This window comes from Mercenaria mercenaria, chromosome 19 (genome assembly GCF_021730395.1).
Source record: "Mercenaria mercenaria strain notata chromosome 19, MADL_Memer_1, whole genome shotgun sequence".
Lineage (NCBI taxonomy): Eukaryota > Metazoa > Mollusca > Bivalvia > Venerida > Veneridae > Mercenaria > Mercenaria mercenaria.
This window is the reverse complement of record NC_069379.1, coordinates 40,370,322-40,391,980: the sequence shown is the minus strand read 5'-3', so window position 1 is coordinate 40,391,980 and position 21,659 is coordinate 40,370,322. Positions and strand designations below refer to the sequence as shown.

General features: G+C 33.4%; 1 protein-coding gene and 1 non-coding gene across 3 annotated transcripts in view; one reads left to right on the top strand and one right to left on the bottom strand.

The window, feature by feature from the left end:
• The first annotated feature begins 1,835 nt into the window (after window positions 1-1,835).
• On the top strand, window positions 1,836-1,907 carry Trnaa-ugc (transfer RNA alanine (anticodon UGC)). Its single transcript has one exon. It is a non-coding gene; the product is annotated as a tRNA-Ala (tRNA).
• A 1,368-nt stretch (window positions 1,908-3,275) lies between these two features.
• LOC123542385 (corticotropin-releasing factor-binding protein-like) overlaps window positions 3,276-21,659 on the bottom strand; it is a 58,190-nt gene continuing 39,806 nt past the window's right edge. The window contains exons 2-8 of one of the 2 annotated variants that reach the window (XM_045328213.2): window positions 15,956-16,010; window positions 14,996-15,153; window positions 9,786-9,996; window positions 9,086-9,261; window positions 6,043-6,154; window positions 5,025-5,162; window positions 3,276-3,797 (exon numbers count right to left, since the gene is read on the bottom strand). In XM_045328213.2, the coding sequence (XP_045184148.1) occupies window positions 5,026-5,162; window positions 6,043-6,154; window positions 9,086-9,261; window positions 9,786-9,996; window positions 14,996-15,153; window positions 15,956-16,010 (849 nt within the window). In that variant the 3' untranslated portion in view covers window positions 3,276-3,797; window position 5,025. The remainder of the gene's footprint in view (window positions 3,798-5,024; window positions 5,163-6,042; window positions 6,155-9,085; window positions 9,262-9,785; window positions 9,997-14,995; window positions 15,154-15,955; window positions 16,011-21,659) is intronic. The other variant, XM_045328214.2, reaches the window with a different exon arrangement.

Genomic DNA, 21,659 nt, shown 5'->3' with positions numbered 1-21,659 from the left:
TGTATACATGTATATAAATTTACAAAAGTACTTCTGTCGTGCCTTTTTGATACAAGCAAAACTGTATTATCTGCACTATAAAATACTTCATTTCATTACCAGCTTTTTAAAAGTTTTTTTTTTTTTTTACCACAAGTTAGCTGACAAAAAAAAGCATATGATGCAGGTTTTAAGGGTAAATAAATCCCATATGCTGCTAGGTGTGACTTTGCGTTTTAAGGGCACACTAATGGGTCGTAGGGTGACCTACTTTAACATGATTTTTCTCCACCGTTTTCATTTTCCACTCGATTGTGTAATTGCAAGGGAAGGATACTAATATATCTCTTCTTATAAGTTCTGGCCTAATCTTTGCGGATCACAGCTTAAAACTAATTTTAAAACTTCTGTTATTTGTATTATTATAACTATCATAATTTTCATATTTATAAAATCAATTTTGTCTATTTCAAGGACTTAAAAATCAATTTCCAGACTTTATTTAATGTTTATCTATCGTTGAAAGATTTAGGGTCTATCTCTGTATACTACTATGCCCCAACGATAACTTGATATTTACAAACATTACTATAAATAGATTAAAATGGAACATAGGGAATTCAACATTTTCCTAACATGTTACAATCTAAACACTTCCAGGTTTTGTAGCAGTTACGAATTAGCTCAGTGGTAAAGCATACAGTCCATGTTCAACATATCTTTTGCCGTGTGGGTTCGAAACTCAGCACCGACATTTAATTTTTGTTTTAAATTTTTTATTTCACTTTTGCATAAAAATTAAGATTCCTTCATGAGCTCTTTGACAATACCACAGAGAGGTATCTAAAGGCAGATCAGAATAGTTTATTACATAACAAAGATGATATTGATTAAATGCATGCACTTAGCCATGCAAATAATGAACATACTAGTGTCTTATATAAAGACATATAAATTATACAAATACAAGTATGCCCACGGGCAAAATGTCAAGCCCACCAGCACCTTTGGCCTCTAAGAGCGACCTTGACCTTGGACCTAGGGACCTGCTTCTTACGCATGACACTCCGTCTTATAATGGTGAACATTCATGCCAAGTTACATCAAAATCCTACCATGCATGAAGGAGAAATGCTCCGGACAAACTTCAATTTGACCTTTGATATAGAAAAATGGGGTTTGCGCATGACATGCCTTCTCATTGTGTTAAACATTAATGCGAAATATAAACAAGATTGGTCCATGCATGTCAAAATTATGGTCCGGACAAAATTGGACGGACGCACGCACTGAAAGTGGCGACTATATCGAGCTCACCGCAAGCGTGCTCGACAACAAACCATCAAAGAAAGAAACAAAAATACGGAAGAAAACGAATAGGAAAAACAAAAAAAAATCTGGAAAAAAAAACAACCCTCGTGAGGATTCGAACCCACAAAACGATCTGCTTTCACCCAATTATTGTCTGCATTTTACCCAAGTGAGCTATGTTGCCATATACTTAGTGGATATTTGAAATGAAAGAAATACTAATAATTGCGTGTCAAGTAATGTGCAAGCATTATGAATGGTTATTTCATCAGTTATCATGAATTAGACTCGTCCTCGCGTTTCGGCGGGAATCACGTTATCATTGGGGATTAGTACAGGTTAATATTCACAGATATTTTGGATTTTTGAGCGGTGTTACGCGCGAATATTGGCGATTTTTAACAACGGTGGAAATGCTTGATATAACATTTTTGGCGCTAGAAAATAGATCATTTTCAACCAATTCTCTAAGGCGGACAATCTGATATTAGCCTGTCCATGTCTCTCTATGATTTGATTTTAAGCATTTAAATGTTATATCAGCTGGGGATGTGGCTCAGTGATAGAGCGTTCGCTTTGCATGTGAAAGGCCCCGGGTTCGATCCCCGGCATCTCCATATTTTACTTATTTAAAATGCGGGAGTTTTTGTACGACTATTTCATGTCTGATGTTTTAATACTTTGAAGTTGACGTCATTTCAACTCCACTGTTTAATGTAACCTTTTCTGTATAAGACAGACGGACGTTCAGAAGAACAAGGAGGAAGAATTTCTATGCCAATCAAATATCGACACAGTATTTTAAATTGGTGTCTGATATAATCTTGCTGGCATATATCAAAACTTCTTACGCCCTCTTGGTATTTGGCAGTATATCATTTAATACTTAAAATTTCTCGCACATTTAGAACAATATTTTTGCAGTACCATATAAACAATAGATGTCCGAATTGTTGTCCCAGAATCAGAAATATTACCCTAAATATTGGAATACCTTTAGAGTTTCAATCCAGTACTTGCATTAGTTTTGGAAATAGTAACTTGCATGCAGAACTTTAACCAGAAGGTTTTTTATTCAAAAGGGGACATAATATTTCATGTCAGAGTTATGCAACTAAGCTATCACTTAGTTTTATTAACCCCAAAGTCACATGTGAAGTTTCAAAATCAATATCTGCATTAGTTTTGCAGATAGTAAAACTGTAACCAGGATTTAGAAGTTCTAAAGAGGACATGACTTGCTAAAAATACATGTCAGATTTAAGGGACTTGACCCAGTGAGGCTGGTTATGGTCTTAGAAAAAATAAGTTTCAAAGCTATATGCCTATACGTACTTGCATGCAAAACTTTAAAAGATGTGACGCTGACGCCGACGCAAGGGTAAGTAGATGGCTGTAACTATTCTTCGAATAGTCGCGCATAAAATCATCAGATTATCTGATAATGCTGTGATATCATTTCAACCACATTTCTAAAACGTTACATAATTACAAATGTATCTTTTCAGGAATGTCTAGAACTTACGAATAGGCATATTTCGTCATCAGGAGGGACACTCTTGACAAATAAAAAAACGACATTCATTGATCCTGTTATATCAAGGAACACATTTAAATTGGTTTGTTAATTGACATTATATCATATTACATCATATCATATCATATTATATTATTTTATTTGTTCTCATATCATATTATATAATATATATGGAATTATACTATATTTCAAATGTCCAATTTCCTTGTTGAATAAATAAAACACCCGCATCTGTATTCTTGTGACTAAAGGTCTTAGAAAGATTGACATGATCAATTTCCACACGTCAAATCAATTTTCGCTGAAATTTATACATTTTTAGGAAAACGTATTTGTCTAAATGTGCGAAAAACTTCACAAATGTACTGTATATGTTATGAAAGATGTCACCAAAACTACTAAGGCGCGTTAGAAGTTTCGTTCAGAGTAGATTTACAAAGTAGACATATTGATGAAATAGTATTTAATCTATAGTAGTAAATGAATGAATAAACAATCTGATTTCCAAAAGAAGAGTTTTATTTTTACTCATCTCAACCACGAAACTTTGAAGTCTAGAATGTCATGTAAATAAAGCATTTGTAATAAATAATGATCTTATGCTATCACTTAAATCCATGTAGAAACAAGTTCAATACACATTCCACTTGATGGAATAAAATGTAACGTTTAATTGTTAGTATTTTGTATCAATTCTAATTTTTTTAACAAGCACAAAATGTCCTTATATACTTAGATATCAATATTCAAAAGTTAAATTTTAAAATAACATCATTCAAAATTGATGTTCAGGACTACACTGCACACAAAACAACTTTGTTTTAGCTCAACAAAAGTACATGTTAAACTCTTGATTTAAATTTAGTCTGGACAGAAAAACAAATTATGTAAAGTAGCATTCTTTCGGTGTGGCAATTTCTGAATTAGCTAATGCTTTTTTGTAGATGTTGTTGACTCTCATCTGTGTGTGCTGAAAATAAAATGTAAAACGTAATTAAAGCTAAGGTATACAGCTGTCTAAAATTTCATGTTGAACAGTATGCTTTAAAACCGATGGCTTATATAACGTTAAAATTCAGTCTAGTTGGAAAACATACTACATGCTAAAGGTAAAACTGGAGCTATGTCTTTCTTGTCACATATCAACATGCTTGGAGTCAAATGATTTTAACGAAAAAGGAGGTACGAGCAGACTGTTAGAATTATTGAGCACTTAACCAGATCCAGTGCCACACATGGCAAAGTAGGCCGGTCACAAATAGAATCTAAAGTGGATAGTAGACGGGTTGCTTCACATATTGATCAATAAGTACATTGAAAACTGGGATGTGGTACAAAACGGAAGGAGAAAAGGAAATGATAAGGTGAAGTAAAGTTGACATGAGGAAAAAATGTTGACAAGGCTGAAGGGTAAGGGTAATAAAAAGGGATAGACATAAAAAAGTTGTGATGGGGGAGGGGCGGGGGACTTGTCATAATTCAAATGAAATATCGATACATGGTATAAGCAACTGAAACTTGTGTAAGCAATTTCAGCATATCTCTTGATACGTTGTATCGCGTATGGTATGGTACATTGCGGGTTTTCTAAGAATAATGAAAACTGTTGGTTTCTCGTGTATAATTTTTAGATATTATGTATAATCATGATTTTTCTGGTTATTCTCAATTATTTTTAAAAAAAAAACACTTCCATTAACTGTTTTGCTTACTAGGACCATAGCTTCGATAAGCTGCGGTAACCTAATCCTTACATTCTGTAAGATGCTCTATGTTCGAATAGGGTACTTGTACTCTTATGGTCTTTATTCAAAAAACAATTATCAATTTCTAGTCATAAAAACTGCACGCTTATCTTTTTCTGTGGACTAGGTATTTTCATTTTTAAAATTCTATATTAAGAACATATCATACTCCAACTGGAATATAGCATACTCTTTGTTACACATGTAGCACTTATACTGACATATATCATACGTCATACCGGTATATATCATACGCTTTTTAAATGCTTACATTGGCATTATTGCATACAACATACGCTTTTTAACCACTAAGTCTCGAATATATAATAACATGCTTCTTTAATAACTTACAAATTGGCAAATATCGTGCAAAACAAAACACACTTGCATATATCGTACCGTTAGTAAACATTTAAGCAGCATTTATCAAAAGGCTTTTTTAAACCACTTACACTAGCACATATCAGAAGCGTTCAATTCCTCTTCTTTTGGAGGAGCATACTGGAATGTCACTGTGTTATGGAATTCTCCACTTGACACCATTCGCACCACTGAGTGTTGGCAATGGAGAACAAACTTGGCATTTGCCTCTGTAAACAAACGTTGTGTATTATAAAGGAAGTACATAAAAACATTTGCTTCTGTAAACAAACAGTGTTGGATTATAAAGGAAATGCATAAAACATTTGTTTTTGTAAACAAAACTGTGAATGATTAGAAAGAAAGTACTTCTGTACATTGTACTGAGTTTTAAAGGAAGGATATAAAATAACTAAACCGCCTTTAACAAACCGTGTTGATTTATAGAAGAATTACATAAAAACGGTAAACCATAATTTACCGAGAACACAGGCATAAAATAAAATGAAGATAATTATAGTTTTTAGACAATAGTAAAGAATGTTTTTTATACTCCAATTTTTCATTAAAACATTGCTGTATAATTTAAGACAGTAAAGGATTAAACATGCATCCATAACATAAAACCTTCAGATAAATTGATGTATTAAATAAATCATGTCCTGCTGGATTATACCTTTGTAAGAATCTATGACAGTAATTTATAATATAATACGATATTTTTATAGCATTGTCATTATTCTTGCTTCATACACTAGATCAGCAAATATTCTTCAAGTACCATCATACTGTTAGAAACGTTTAGTTAATTATAAAATAAAAACAAAAATATAACGTAAATCTATATTGAAATAATGCAAGGCTTACGTTAACTACACAACAGAACGATAAGTCAATCAAATCGCAGTATGTTAGAAATTTGTCGATTAAGTGCGTTCGCCAATAATCTTAATATGCCAAAATCGGTATCTTACACAATTGCTGGTATTTTCTGAACACGCATACCCATGTACTGAAGCATGTCAAAATCAGGCACTTATATATTGTCATACTTAAGCATATATTATGCACACTATCATAACGTTGATTAGTAAAGAAAACCATACATACCACTATTTGAGTCCATTCCACAAAGAACACCTTTTGTTGCCATGGTAGAAGGGTCAAGGCCGTTTCCGTTCATTACTTGTATATAATCTCCACCACCGTAGTTCATGCACTGCTAAATGGAGGAAATTTTAGAACTGTGTAAAGGACAAACAGACAGAGGGGAGCAGAAGCAGGATAACACGATATGCAAACAAGGAACTGATACTGTAAAAGCAGAAATTTTAGCGAGGGTTTTCACTGTATTCGCGAGGCACTACATCTCGCGAAAATTAATTCTCGCGTAAATATTTACCATAAGTATAATTCAACTTCAAGTATAATACCATTTTTACAATTTCGGGAATATTAAATACTCAAAATTTCAAATTCACGAAATTTTGACCCAGCAAAAGTAAGTGTTTTTACACTAAGCAGTGTCAGAAGATATCCATCAGGAAGGAGAGAATACAAATTTCCAAATGCTTTTGATGATTATTCTTGTGAATTATTCTAGTCATAATTGTCAATTTCTTTTCGTATGAAATGTTCAAACAGACTGACATGATAAAAGTTTACTGTTTTGTTGAAACAATTTCATGCTTTGTGTTTTGGTTAAGCGTGGTTTTCTACAGTGTTTACGTTACGTAAGCACTGGCGGTTAATCTAACCGGTGTTTCTTGATTCTGTACAAATACTAATCTCTTCTCAGTAAGTTATCGCCATATTCTCAACATGAGTCATGCGAGGTGGATGTCAAATGTTTTCTGTCAAATCGCCCTCACATTCGCCCCACCCGCAGCCCAATTTCCCCAGTAGAGTTAAACTGGCGGGCACTTGATGCTGTACGGATGTGTTTGTTTTTGCATAGGACGTTGCTGAAAAGACGGTTTTTCACCTGAGTTTGTGAACCATAGACCTTTCCTGAAGGTATATACTATGATTAAGACTTTACTTTTTATTCCGTAAAGTGTAAGGCCTGCAAATGTTAACACAATTGGGTCATAACATCTTAATTCTTGTCGATTATTTTATTTCTGCAGGTTTTACCGTTTGTCTTCATTAATTTTGTACGTGTCTTGATAGTATGTTACAAATTGCATGCAAAGTAAAGAAAGATGTATACTATAAAAAACATGGCGACTCAAAGAAGCTAAATATCTGACCAAGCAGAAACAAATGAATACTGTAAATTCTGCCTCGCATTTTGAAAAGCAAAAACAACTTAAAAAGTATTAATATGTACTTGTAATGTTTAAAAATCCATCAAAATGTATATACAATTAAAACTGAATAACTCGAACGTGCTTATCTCAAAACTCCGGTTAACTCGAAGACATGTTCAAGTCCGTCCCGAAAACATGTCAACAAAATATCATTTTAAGTCGAATTTTGGTTAACTCGAAGTACAACTCTCGTGGAATTCGAGATACCGGGATTCAAATGTATTCCATTTCCGTTTGACAGTTTGATGGCCATCAATTTTATCACGTAAGCCTTTGTTAATTATACATCTGACGTCTAACCAATCAGCACATCTTATCTTGATATTATCACTAGCAAAATAACCAGACATCATTGATTCTTATATTATCTACTTCTTTTCAATGTTGCTTCTATTATGCCATAGACTGGTAGTAATTGTAATGAAAACCATCAAATCAGTATGTAATATTAGGTAATTGGAAAATAGTTGTACAAGTAAAGTGCAAAATAATTGTCAAGCAGGTTTTGCTCTATATCTAGTTTATGACAACACAATGCAGGCTTAATAATATAGTCTAAAATAGCAGACATTTAAACTGAAAATAATTATGAAAGAAGACATACAATAGGTAAAGAAATAAGCGATTATTCATTATCGAAACTCTTTCACTTTATCATTGATAAAAACTTTTTTTAAAAAACCATTTTTTGTACAAATCAACGCTCTGACAACAAGCTATATATCTCATGATTAATCTTTTTATATAAAATGGTTTGAATGTGATGCGATTCACGTGGGTGATTATTCTGAAAAAAATTAATACCTGTTATACCGTTATAATTTATCAATATATCAAGTTAATATATGAAACTTGAAGTTGTTGTTTAAAAGGAAACAAACCTATAGAAAACAATGTAGTTCCAGATAGCAACGACACTCACAATCGATCAAAAAGATAGCTGTGTACCATGACAATAACAACATGCAAAACACACTTTATTTGAGCCGTGCCATGAGAAAACCAACATAGTGGGTTTGCGACCAGCATGGATCCAGACCAGCCTGCGCATCCGCGCAGTCTGGTCAGGCTCCATGCTGTTCGCTTTTAAAGCCTATTGGAATTGGAGAAACTGTTAGCGAACAGCATGGATCCTGACCAGACTGCGCGGATGCGCAGGCTGGTCTGGATCCATGCTGGTCGCATACCCACTATGTTGGTTTTCCCATGGCGCGGCTCATTTAAGCATTTAAGTTAGTGGAAATAGAGAGAAAACTGAAGTATTTCAAACAAAAACAAACAATGCATCATAATTATGCATGCATTAAACAGTAGATAAGTATAAGTATACGAAATATAGAATGAAAAAAAAGTTAATATGCTAAGCTTCTGTAAAGTGAAATTTACAATTACAGTCAACTTTCTGAACGGAGACAACATGGCTGTGTCTTTAAGGAAGACTATGCTTTTTATTTCTGATTTCAACCTTTTAAGTTTGCTGTAACTTGTTATTAAAGACCGTGTACAAATAAAGACCACCTTTTGGCTTAAGCGTACACTGTTTATATACAGGCCTTTTCTGTTTTTTGTTTTGATTAACGTCGCACCGACGCAATTATTGGTCATATGGCGACTCTCCACCTTTGATGGTGAAGAAAAACAGCAGGTGTCCCTCCGTGCATTATTTTATCATGGGCCGGCACCTTGGTAGAACTACCGACCTTCCGTAAGCCAGCTGGACCACACTATGAGGGTTTAAAATAAGCGATCATAACCACTCGGCCACAGACCCCAAATCATATATATGTCTCTCTGTTTGACAAAATCTTATACTGCTGAACTACTAAAAAAAGTGTTATTACCTTGTCAGTGAGACCAATTTCTGCTTCTATAGGTTTGGTTGCTGAGGTGACACCAACGTCAACATTAATCATGCTTATCTGTTCAGGATAAATTATTGAGGTCGTGCAGTTCCGACGCAAGCCGTAATTTTTCATGGTTAATGTTCCCATTTCAAACATGGCTACAGCGTTGCAGGCTGCAAAAAACAAAGACAAAGGGATTTTTACAATGATTAAAAACGAACATGGATGTTTTGCTTCTTTTTTAAGCTTGTCTCGATAACTTTGTGGGTATCACATATAGATATAATTCAAAAGGTTATGGGTTCTGTCCTGGGCGATGCTAATGCCGTCCGCTTCGGAAGATATTATCCATCAGTAATTTATTCATTTGAGGAAGTGTTAAATTACATCAATACTAGTAAAACAATCTTGAAACACTTGATCTGAAAACTTACGCTATTGCACTGAACAATTTTTGAAGGCTCTGATACACCCACAGGAAACAAGTTTGTGTATAAGATGTATAGAGATGTCTAAACCTGTTCTTCACCGGATGATACTGTGTCAAAAACTATTGGTTCAGACAACTAAACAGTTAAGTTCCGTATTCATAAGATATAGACCTATAACTGTCTTGTAGATTATTTTCTATGGTGTCAATCTGGGTGAAGGTATTTTTCAATATTTTCAATATTTAGCGATATATGTTAATACTTACGTTGCGGGTTCTTTTTAAAGTTTACAAACACTTTGAAACCTTCCCCAGGGTTTGGGATTTTAAATTGTATTAAGGCTACGTTTTGTGAAGACATGAATATAGCCTCTGGCTTCTTTTCACCACAGAACATTGTGTATCTCTCGGCCAATGTAAGGGCGTGGTCGTTCACGCCGGGAAACAGCTCCCCTTGAAGTTCCCAGCCGTCAAATAACTGAAAAATAAATAAAAAGTTGGTAATCTCTTGCGAGTTAAAATACATTTTTCTCTTATTAAATGCATAGGATAGTTTACAAAGTTTTAGTTCATTGTGAATGTATTATCGTTTTTATCAGTATATTTCGTTATAGGAAGTATATTTAGTCTGGTACTCTTCATTTTCAGTAGCGTAACTAGTCCATATAGCTTCATTGTTAAGACAAGAAAGAAGTCTAGTAAATTTTATCGTTAAATTAGAAGAAAAAGTATTCATTTTGTACTTTAAGAAAAGAACTTAAAAATAGTACATCTACGTTGACAGCTGCCTACATTTTCTGGGATTGGCAACTGTCATGAAGCAACCTCTTACACCACGAACAATTATTGAATGCAAACAGCAAAGTACTGTTCTTGATACAAAACAACTGTGTGCGTGATTGGCTATATTTTTATTTTGTCACGTAAAGAGTCTCTGGAAAAATATCAGATGAAGTGGAATGTCACGCTATGTCTTAAAGTCAATTAAAGCACGGCATACATGTACTCCCGTGTCATAAATGCTGTTTTTAACAAATAGTATACTTGTTGACTTCTTTTTCTTTTCATTTGTCTGTATTAAAAACAAGAATGTTTTACTTGAAATTCAAACTGTTAAAATATGTATATCGAAATCGAAATCAAATCTGTGGGAAATGACCATCTATGATAACGAAAGATTTTTGGAAAATTTTTTCCTAACATATCTAATGTTATCATAAAAGAAACTTGTACTTTTTTCTATCGCGGATGAAATTAACCGATTTTTAACCGGACATGTTATGCCTATCTTCCACTGAAATATTTGATTATTAGATATGGATTTAAGTCTAGAAGAGGATCATCAAGCTAAAATATTAAAAAAAAACTAAAGTAACAGCCGTTCTGTAAACAATAACAGATTTTTAGTAGCATAATATATTCATGTTGTGTTTATCTATACATATGCTACTTCAAACCTAACAATACACATAGACATGCCAATCTTATATTTACATATTTTCAAGAATGAAATTTGGGACAATATATACTGTTTCAGACTATAAATTTAATATAACACTACTGTTACTACATGTAGGAACAGTTCTTTATACCAGCCTTTTACTGGTATGAAATTTTATATTATATATATTCTTTGCCTCAGTAAAATGCTGTCTGTAACGGTCAACAGACAGTGTTACTAATTAATACTTTGATTATCTGATAGACAACTGGGCGACAGTTTGCCTTTTAAAGTTGTAGGTTTTCATAAATATATATACGTGACCTTTATGAGAGATTGTACTAATTTTTTCAGCTAATTCAAAAGAAATGTATATACATTGTACACGAAGTATTCCAACATTTTCCATCATTGACAATTTCTGAAATCGCGGAAGTTCCTTCACAATCAACGTATCAAAGTTTCAGCAACATAATTGTTTAATTTAGTATGTTGCAAACACATTGAGACCTTAAAACTGGTAATGATATATCTTATTATTTTACCATTTTAAAGCTTAAAATGATACCATCGCATACATGTGATAAATACAGTTTCTTAAACATGAACACACGTCATTCTAATACGAAACACTGCTTCATTTGTTCCCAATGTGTCTGTCACTGAAATTAGTACTAACGCATTATTATTTGGTAAAGAAGATTTAACAATGGAGGAAAATTCACTGATATTCAACGAAGTGCAAAAGTTTATAAAACATACAGAAAGGTATAAATAATACATAGTATATCCGCCATCTGTGGTTTATTATTGCTCGAGTCTATATAGAGGTATGCGCGACTGAAAATGTGAAAATTTTCTCACTTGGAGGTGAGATATATTCCATATTCACGAAAAACAAACAAATTTTCTTTTTATTTTATGCTTAATTACGTTGAGATGTTCATTTTGCAACAAATTTTAATCTCAGCGCGGGAAACAGGCGCGCGTAAACAGAATGACGTCAGACGTGTAGTGACGTTAGAAAGACGCACACAACATAAAGTTGCATTTTATTTTATTTTATTTTTTTGCTGCATTACGTTATGAAATTCTCATTAAGTAAAATAATTTGAATCGAGAAATATACTTAATGACAAGTGCACTACAATTTCATCTGTTTTAAGAATAATTTAATCACACAGTACAAGTAGATGGAATATTCTCACAGTGTAAATTAGATCATATTTTCAAGTGTGAGTGATAATTAATTATTAACTGATAGAATACAGTACTTCATTAGTTAGCATAAAATAAATGATGTTATGTTTCTACCACAGCTTAATGGAGGACAGTCTCTAATGTTGTCAGAACTTGTTGTCCGACCCTTTTACCATTTGATTATATACGTTGAAATTGTTATAATAACTTTATATCAAAGAGTAATAAAATATGATTAAATCAAATCAAATAAATGTCACTGAAATGTGAAATCCTAATGATGTCTATTTTTCGTCCAAAATTCTATGTTTCCGTTTATTCCACTATAGGACTATTCGACTATAGGATTTCATTTAGTTCCTATTAATGATGTTCAGTTTTTAAAATGTTTATATTGTTTTCCTTTTTCTTGTTGTCATAATATGTGAGCCATGCCATGGGAAAACCAACATAGTGGGTATGCGACCAGCATCCGCGCAGTCTGGTCAGGATCCATGCTGTTCGCTAATAGTTTCTCCAATTCCAATAGGCTTTAAAAGCGAACAGCATGGAGCCTGACCAGGCTGGTCTGGATCCATGCTGGTCGCATACCCACTATGTTGGTTTTCTCATGGCACGGCTCATGTATGTTACTAATTATTATAAGCTTCTCCTCTTCTTAAAATCGGATCTTTTTTTTTTTTGGCAAAACGGAAGTTAAAGGTTGTGATTTGGTTCAATCACTACTCACAACCCTTTTTTCAAGATGTCATGAAGTAAAGTTAAATCTGCCAAATGATGAAAATGTACTTTTAAAAGACTAAAATTAAGCATTTCTATTCCATTCCCTAGGGAAATGTCCCCGTGTTATTCTGATTTAAGTTTACTTTAGCAGACGAATTAAAGTGCTTGTTCAACATGTTCAATTTTTATATGACACATTTCCTATTAAGAAACGACAGCAGCGTCTTGATTTTAGTATTCTTAAATTGAATACTTGTTTAATAAGACACTGCTCTTTTAAGTTTTCTTTCAAGCAGATAGTCTTCCGCGTATTGCGCCTTTTTTCGTAAAATTAAACAAAATAAACAGTTTACCCCATCACATTGATGTGAGTTAGAAATCTTGCTTTGTGCGTTGGAATCGTTATGTTATAAAACCATTCAGCCGGCCTACGGCAAATCGGTGGTTTTACCTAGTGTCTGCCCATACCTTACGCAATGCCTGGATGGATACCTGGTGGTTTACATCGACCATCTAAAGCTGTAAACAGCGCTGTAAGACATAACCCGTGTTGGTTTGACTATTTTCAGCAACAACAAAAATGATCTTCAGAAATGAGTTTCTATTGTTTATTTACATATTCAAAGCTATTGATAACATCTCGGCTCTATTAAAGAGTCAATACAAAAACAAATGTTTATCACGTTTGACGACGTGGGAGGTTAAAGAAAGCCATGAAATACTGATGTAATAACATTCTCATGTTGACGTCTTTTAATGTATGGAAGCGGTTGATCGGATTGTCTTGATTGGTCAAGAAAGATATTAATTGATATTACAGCAAAAACGCTAACATTTGACAAAAATAATTTAACATTTGTGACTTTCTACATTTAATTTATTTAACGTATTGAATAAAAAACAATGAAATGCGAGACTTATTTAAGAAGTTAAATATGAAAATACACACATGTGTTGTCCTCTATTTACTTTATATTAACACACTTGGGATATTGATGCAGCTTAAGAATTGTTACCATATCTTATGTTATTACATACTCGTTTTCATTCTCCATGTAATTACAATAAGCCCAGAAACATCAATATTTTTCCATATTGACGTTTGAATTTCATATCAACGACGTGACGTCATTTTAATGAGTGGTTGAGCTATTATAGTCTTTGATTTTATGCTTGAACAATCAATCGTGCAATATTCATTATTTTTTTATTTGAAGTTCGCTAAAAAAGTCTTTAGGTTTATTGCTATAACCGTCAATTGTATGCTACGATATGAACGACTGATACAACATAACAAGATTATTGATAATTAATAACCTATAATTCAAGATTAACAAAGATAAAATAAAGATTTATTTTGAAAATTGGAATAAAATGAGATAAATATGAAGACACGCCCTTCGAATACAATTCCACATTTCTAATTATATTTTCATATTAAAATTTCAATGTTGGTAGTTTTTGGCGTCAAGAAATATATAACTGGGATATGAGCTCATAAGTCTTTTTTCATATTGGTTTCAGGTTTGATATATTATATTCATACATTTTGCATTTAATATAGAAAATGAAAACCAAGTTGAAATTAAATATGAAATATTACAATATTCAACATTCTAGACTGAGGCTACATATTTTAAAATCTACGCTTTTTATCAAGCATTATGCTATATAGGCTGTGAAGGTGTGGAAATACATGTATGAATGTTCTTTCGTTGTTTAGGTTTTGAACAGATGGTAATGTTAAACCAGTCACCATTTACATTTTCAATGAAACATCTGTCCAGCAAAATATTATCATCTTATTTATGACCAAGCATATATGTATTATTTAGAAGGCAGTATGAGGCAAAATAAACATTTGTATGATATGATTGCCATTTGACGACATGCAAAGGGAAGCCATTTGTGTTTTGGGTTTAGGAAACACTCTCCTTACACTAGTATGAGCATCGGGTTGTGATCAAATAAAATAGCCTTAGAAGACTGCATCCTACCCTTTACCTGCAAACAAATTCATTTTGATCTTTCTCTTACAAAGCCCGTCTCCTCAACAAGGAAACTGCACTAAGAAAATTCACTAAAACAAGGAACCAGCAACAAGAAAACTTACAGCTAATACTCCCCCGGTTTCACAATTGACGTTGAAATCTAGAAAGCCTACTTCTACAATTTGGTCTGGTTGACCTATCAGATATAACCCGCATACTTCCTCCGTCCCATCCGACACGTACTGTAGCTCGCCCGGAAAGCTTTCCATATGTATACAACCTAAAAATATATTTTGAAGTGTTTATAAATGTTTTAATAGAGAATATCGGGTTACTGTCTTAATATCTTAATATTCGTCCTATATCTACAACAATTTTTACCTACTTTGAACGTACACATAATACAGAGGCAAATAAAGGTGAGAAAGTATGTCTGTGTTCATATATCACATCTATGGTGTTTCTGACCCACCTTTGGTTTAATGTGATTGGTATTCGGAATAAAAAATACTTATAGTAATATTTTATATAAAAGTTTCTTTCAGTAATCATATTGTCGCATTTTATGAACGATACCAAATTACACTTTTTCAAAAATGTTGACTTATACATTTGGTTGCGTTCCAATACAAAAGAAGCTACACCTTGCAATGCAACACTACTCAAGATAATTTTGTTTGTACGGTTAATATGTCAGATTATTGCTTTGCTCAGATTGTTCGACAATGTATCTAATTAAAGGGGCGTGCTACGAGGTACAATTGCATGCAGTTGAATCGATTTCAACCTCTCAAAGCATTAAAGTACAGTTGAAACTCGGTTTCTCGAATTCTGCTTATGTCAAACTTCCCGCTAACTCGAAGACATTTTCAAGTCCCGACCAGAAAACACATTACCCCAAATCCTATTTAAAATCAAATTCTCGAAGAAAACGCTCGATCCTTTGGGGTTCGAGATACCGGAAATCAATGTTTTTTGTGTACGTGTTTTTCGGATGGGACTTGAAAATATCTTTGAGATAGCCGGAATATTAGGATAATCGAGTTCGAGATATTGAGTTTCAACTGTTTAGTAAAATATACCTATATTTCCATCAACGGATCTTGTTTGTCGCCGTAATAAACTTATGTCTGTTTTCTGAAAGAGAAAGAAAAAACAAGATATATGATTGTGTTGTAAAACAGAAAAACCTGATATTCAAAATTGGTAATTAAATATTACCTGAAAATCTTAAGATAAATTTTAAAAATCTAGTTTTTAATACATTGATGTAACTATTCATCATACATGTCTTCAGTGGAAATTAAACTAAAGTTTATTGCCTATATGGTAAGGCTGTGACTAAATACAGAGTTGGTGCGCCCGTGATATATTACAGACTCCGGTATATACCGGATTAACTAAATTTGAACAAAAATACCTTAAATGTATATATTTTGTAACCATGGTGATTCTAACCCTAACCTTTAGTCAGTATGTTATGCATATTATACACTAAATGCGTGCGGACATGCAAAAAAATGAGTATTTTTGCCGTGCGTTCCATTTGATAATAATTCCGGGCTTGCGCAGAACAGCTGCACCAACTCTGCAATGAGAAACATTCATATGGTAATAAGTGTACGGTTTTTGAACTGAATAGCTCGTAGTCTTATTTCAGGATCAAATTTGACTTATAACGTAATTTTACTATAGCGTTTAGCCCTGTCATCGCGGTATATGTTTAAATAATTTTTTGAGAAGCCAAACACGTTCTATTGAAAAATAACTTAATTACAATGCAAATAAGTTTCTCAAAGGATGCATAATGTTATAAATGAAACTTTTAACCTATAGTTAAGTGCGAAAATGTTTACAAGAATAGAACTACTTGGTTTTATATATATGAGCCGTGCCATGGGAAAACCAACATAGTGGGTGTGCGACCAGCATGGATCCAGACCAGCCTGCGTATCCGCTCAGTCTGGTCAGGATCCATGCTGTTCGCTAACGGGTTCTCTAATTGTAATAGGCTTTGAAAGCGAACAGCATGGATCCTGACCAGACTGCGCGGATGAGCAGGCTGGTCTGGATCCTTGATGGTCGCATACCCAATATGTTGCTTTTCTCATGGCGCGGCTCATATATATAAAGAAAGAAACACGCATGGTACATTTGATTTTTCGTACGAAATCAAATTTAAAAGGAAAACAGTTTGGTATCAACATATCAGGACAAAATGAGTATAATGTATTATAAGAACACATTTTCTGATGGTACCTTCATATAGTCTTGAAATACCAATGGTGGAACTATGGATTTAACAACAAAAATATTTGTAATATGTTATAATTAATATTAACATATCAAGCTCGTAAAAGAATTTAATCATTTTTACCTCAACATTATCATACACTCAGCAATAAAAATTAGAAATCAGCAATAAAAATGAAAATGTTGAAATTCCAAAGGTCTCCGAACACGAATAAACAAAATTGATTTAGCTTGTTCATGGAGAGATGTGCGTGCCACCATGCACGAGAGATCATTCGCGTGTTATCAGAATGCTTTACTAAACTCAAACTCAGATTCCATTTTCATACGAAATGACAAAAGTAAAACAGACTGCTTTTTATATGTACCGAGGCGTTTAACCCTTACCCTGCTAAATTTCTGTAACGAACTTGTCCATCATTCAATTTGGGCAGTATCACTTTTAATTCATAGGGGTGTTTACTGAAAATGTACTGACTGAATAGCGAACAGTGCAGACCATGATCAGACTGCACGGATGTGCAGGCTGATCTTGATCTGCAGTGGTCGTAAAGTCAGAATCACTTGCCGCCAGCAGGGAAACATTTGAACGACTTTACTGCTTAAAAGTTTAAATTTTTCGGTCAAATTTTTGTCAACTAAACATTTGTAACAGCTATTTTGCTGTATGCACATTGCAGATTAAACTAATCTGACAGTCCGAAAGTTTGACTGTATAAGTATTAGATTTCTTGAAAATTGTTCTGTCCCGACAGAACAGATTTTAAAAGAAATCGATCAACCTGAAGCTAATAACATGATAGCGATGAAATCTATACCTACAACAAATGGGTTCATTACTTGAAATGACAAAAAGACAACTAGATATTTTTTTGAAAAAAGAATTTATTCTGAAAGGTTATCTTTAATGTATGTGTTGTTATAAGTATTTTGTTTATATCATCTCTTTTATTTACTTCTAAGTACTCCTCATAAAATAAACAAACGTGTTTGTAATTATGGACGGTTCCAAACTGAAAAGGATCCGTGCTCACAAATAATGACAAAATACAATACTTAATGCATATTCGTACCTATAAACCGAACCAGTCTATTTTATAAGAACAACAACACTGTTGACCAATTTAAACGATAAGTAATATGGGATTCGTGTAAACACTTATAAAGGGGTTTTGTAAAAAACAGAAACCGTTATTAGAAATAGTGTGACATCTGACAAAATCTTAAAGCATGTAATTATTCTGTGGAAATTTTATATGGTATAAATCAAACAGATGGGATGGTACTAAGATTACACTGTTCTGTTCGTTTTTTCATTCTGTCTTAAGTTTTAAACTAATACGGAGAAAAACATGTTGATAATCTAGATTTCTTTCAAACAAACAAAGACATTTAAATAATTATATCAAATGTCAACATTCCGGACAATAACTTCAAATTAATGACCCAGATTTACCTTTGCAGAACATACTATAGCTACATTCTTTAATTATTTGTTGAATATGCGCATATCAATTTTGTATGCTTGACTTATACAAATTTTTGTCTAGTAAAATTTACCCGCTACATGAAACGCAACACCGTATAGTGTAAATTGATATATTCAATAAGCTGAAAGCATATGTAAAACATTTGTTGGCATGAATGTAAGTCGATGCCAGCTCGTCAGACCGATGTACCATTAGTCAATACGACAATGAACAAGCGGGCAGTCATGGACAGACATGGGTACCGTATATTTTCGCTTACAAGACGCATTATTAGGAGTCATATTTCCAGTTTAAAAGTGGGGAGCATCGTATAAGCGTGTACTGCAAGGAAATATAATGAAAAAGAAACTCAAGACTGCGTCTTATAAGCGAGTGTGTCTGTTAAGCGGACATATACGGTACTTTGAGAGATCTTACTCGCGGGCTCTTTTGCATCTTATTTAGTTAATATTTTACCTTCCGATCTCTGCTTCTTTTGTCTCTTAAATCAATTAAAAGGTTAGCTTTTCATTAAACTAGTCATCGGCCACTTCAACATAATTGTAACTGAAAGATCTGTGAAGTATAATTATATATATTGATAATCAATTGACCAGTTGCTCAAATAGGAAACAAGTTTCATTTATAGATTACAACAGCTGGTTCTCAGCATGCCGATGCACTTGCAAGTGTTTGCACATAAAGCTAGGTAAAATAGCTTACATGGGATTCGGAAGCTTCGGTCTTCTTCGCTGTTTTTAAACAAAAATCTTATTGTAATACAGACCCGTCGAGAAGGATCGGATTCTGTATCCTGTTAGTAAGACTACGGTTATCATTAACGTGGTTTGGTTTTCTATTTAATACAACATATATTGTCGTAATATAATTGTTTTATCGCATATTGTCTATCACATATTTTAAAACTGATATATAGATGTGACCTGTTACTTTTAACACATAGCTTGTCTAGCGTATACTTAACTGCATTAAGGCCATTTCTTTAAACATATATTGTCTTCAGATTTTGACAAGCGATATAGTAATTAAACAATAAGGTTCTAAATAAGTATTATATTATTATATTTCAAGGTGTATTCACGTCTACTCAAGTGAGTCTGGATAAAATTGACTTTGTTGTGTAAAAACGGATCTTGTCATGTTTTTGCTCGACTAAGATCTCATTTTAGTGTGACTCATTAATTGTTTGACGTTGAAAACTCTGTTTCAATTTTCTTTCAAATTATATAATTAAAATAACCTCTGTCAACAAACTGGCAATTAAAGCAAGCAAATAGCATGAACGAGACTGCTGAGAAAAACAGTTCTCTGAGAAATCTCTGAAATTATACTCAAGATCTGACATCATATTTTCCTCGTTCCATTTTAAACAAATGTTGGAATTCCGTGTGTTTAACAGTTACGCAGGAAGAGTCGCATATTTTTTTTTTTTTGTTTTTTTTTTTTTTTTTTTTTTTTTGTTTACGCTTTATTATTATAACTATGGAAGAGCATTAGTGCCAGGTGCGTTTTATATATTAACTTGAAATTTCGAAATACCAACACGAAATTTCGAGTTACAAACTCGAAATTCCGAGGTACTTAACTCGAAATTTCGAGATACTAACTCGAAAATTCGACTTACAAACTCGAAATTCCGAGGTAGGTTACTCGACATTTTGAGTTAATAACACGAAATTTCGACTTCGTATCTTGCACTTTTATCTGCAAAGTATGAACGTCTGTCTGTCTGTCAAAGGCAAAAAATGTACTGGACGGCTTTTGACTCTTAGAAGTGGAATCATCTATCTACATATCCATATATTGTATATTGTAGGGGTTTGAACATAATATACTACCATGCATCAATGTATGAACTATCATAGCTTTTAGAGCTACTCCAGATTTAAAACTGTATCCAGGATATATACCTTCATTTACTTGTACAGTAAGTTCATGTGGTAGGTGCTCGAACTAGGTCGAAAACCTTCCAGATCCAGGTCAAAATAGTGAAATATTCTAAGTTTGAATACTTCCCGGTCACCTTCTATGACCTCTCCTCAAAATCTAGATCTGTCCAGGTACCCGATCTTGATCAAAGTCATAAGTACACGTCCATGTAGGGTATGTCTATATTACATTGCCATATGGACTAAAACTAAGTCGAAAACCTTCCAGACCTAAACATGGCTTAGTTTATACTAATTTGTTTTAGCTCGATCGTGATGAAAGTATCAAGCTTACTGGAACCACTCTCGAGTCCGCTTCCTTGAAAAACCAATACTGATGTCATATGAGAAGTCATGGTCGTGACCCTAGTGGGGCTCGAACCCACGACCCCTGGATTGAGCTTAAATAGTGATATTTTTTATGAGCAAACGCTGCCTGGTCATCTTAATTAAATGACCCTGTAGGGCTACCCGATGGATACACCGGGTACTTAATCTTGGCCAGGACCTATACATCAACTTAAATTATTGTAGTTATTAACTCGAAATTTCGAGATAAGTAACTCGAAATTTCGAGCTAGTAACTCGAAGTTTCGACTTAATAAATACACTTGTCACTAATGTTCTTCCGTATATAACACTTTTACGCATGGGGAACAATTTTGTTATATCTATAAGTCATTCAAGTAATGATACTATTACATAAAATTGTTATATATTAATCTTCTGTTCTTTTGAACATAATACACCATTTCCTTTGTCTCCATTCTTGATCCACGCTTTCATGAATACGATGGAATAAGACAAAAAACAGAAGAAGAAATACACTGGATAAAGCATTGTACGTTTCATTTCGATTGGTCTATTTAAGAAATCTCTCTCTAGACATTTATAAGCTAGACCTATAACATCGCGACATATTTGAACTGACATTTTATTTTTATTCCCAAACCAGCTATTTTGACACGACGAAGATGTAACAATTAAGATCTGATTTCGGGAGAAAAAATATCACTTATGACAAAACAGTTCACAGTGTAGATCTATCACGGTGACCATGATTCTGATACACAGAAGTTGTACGTCAATAGAGAATTGTTTTAAATAAAATGAGA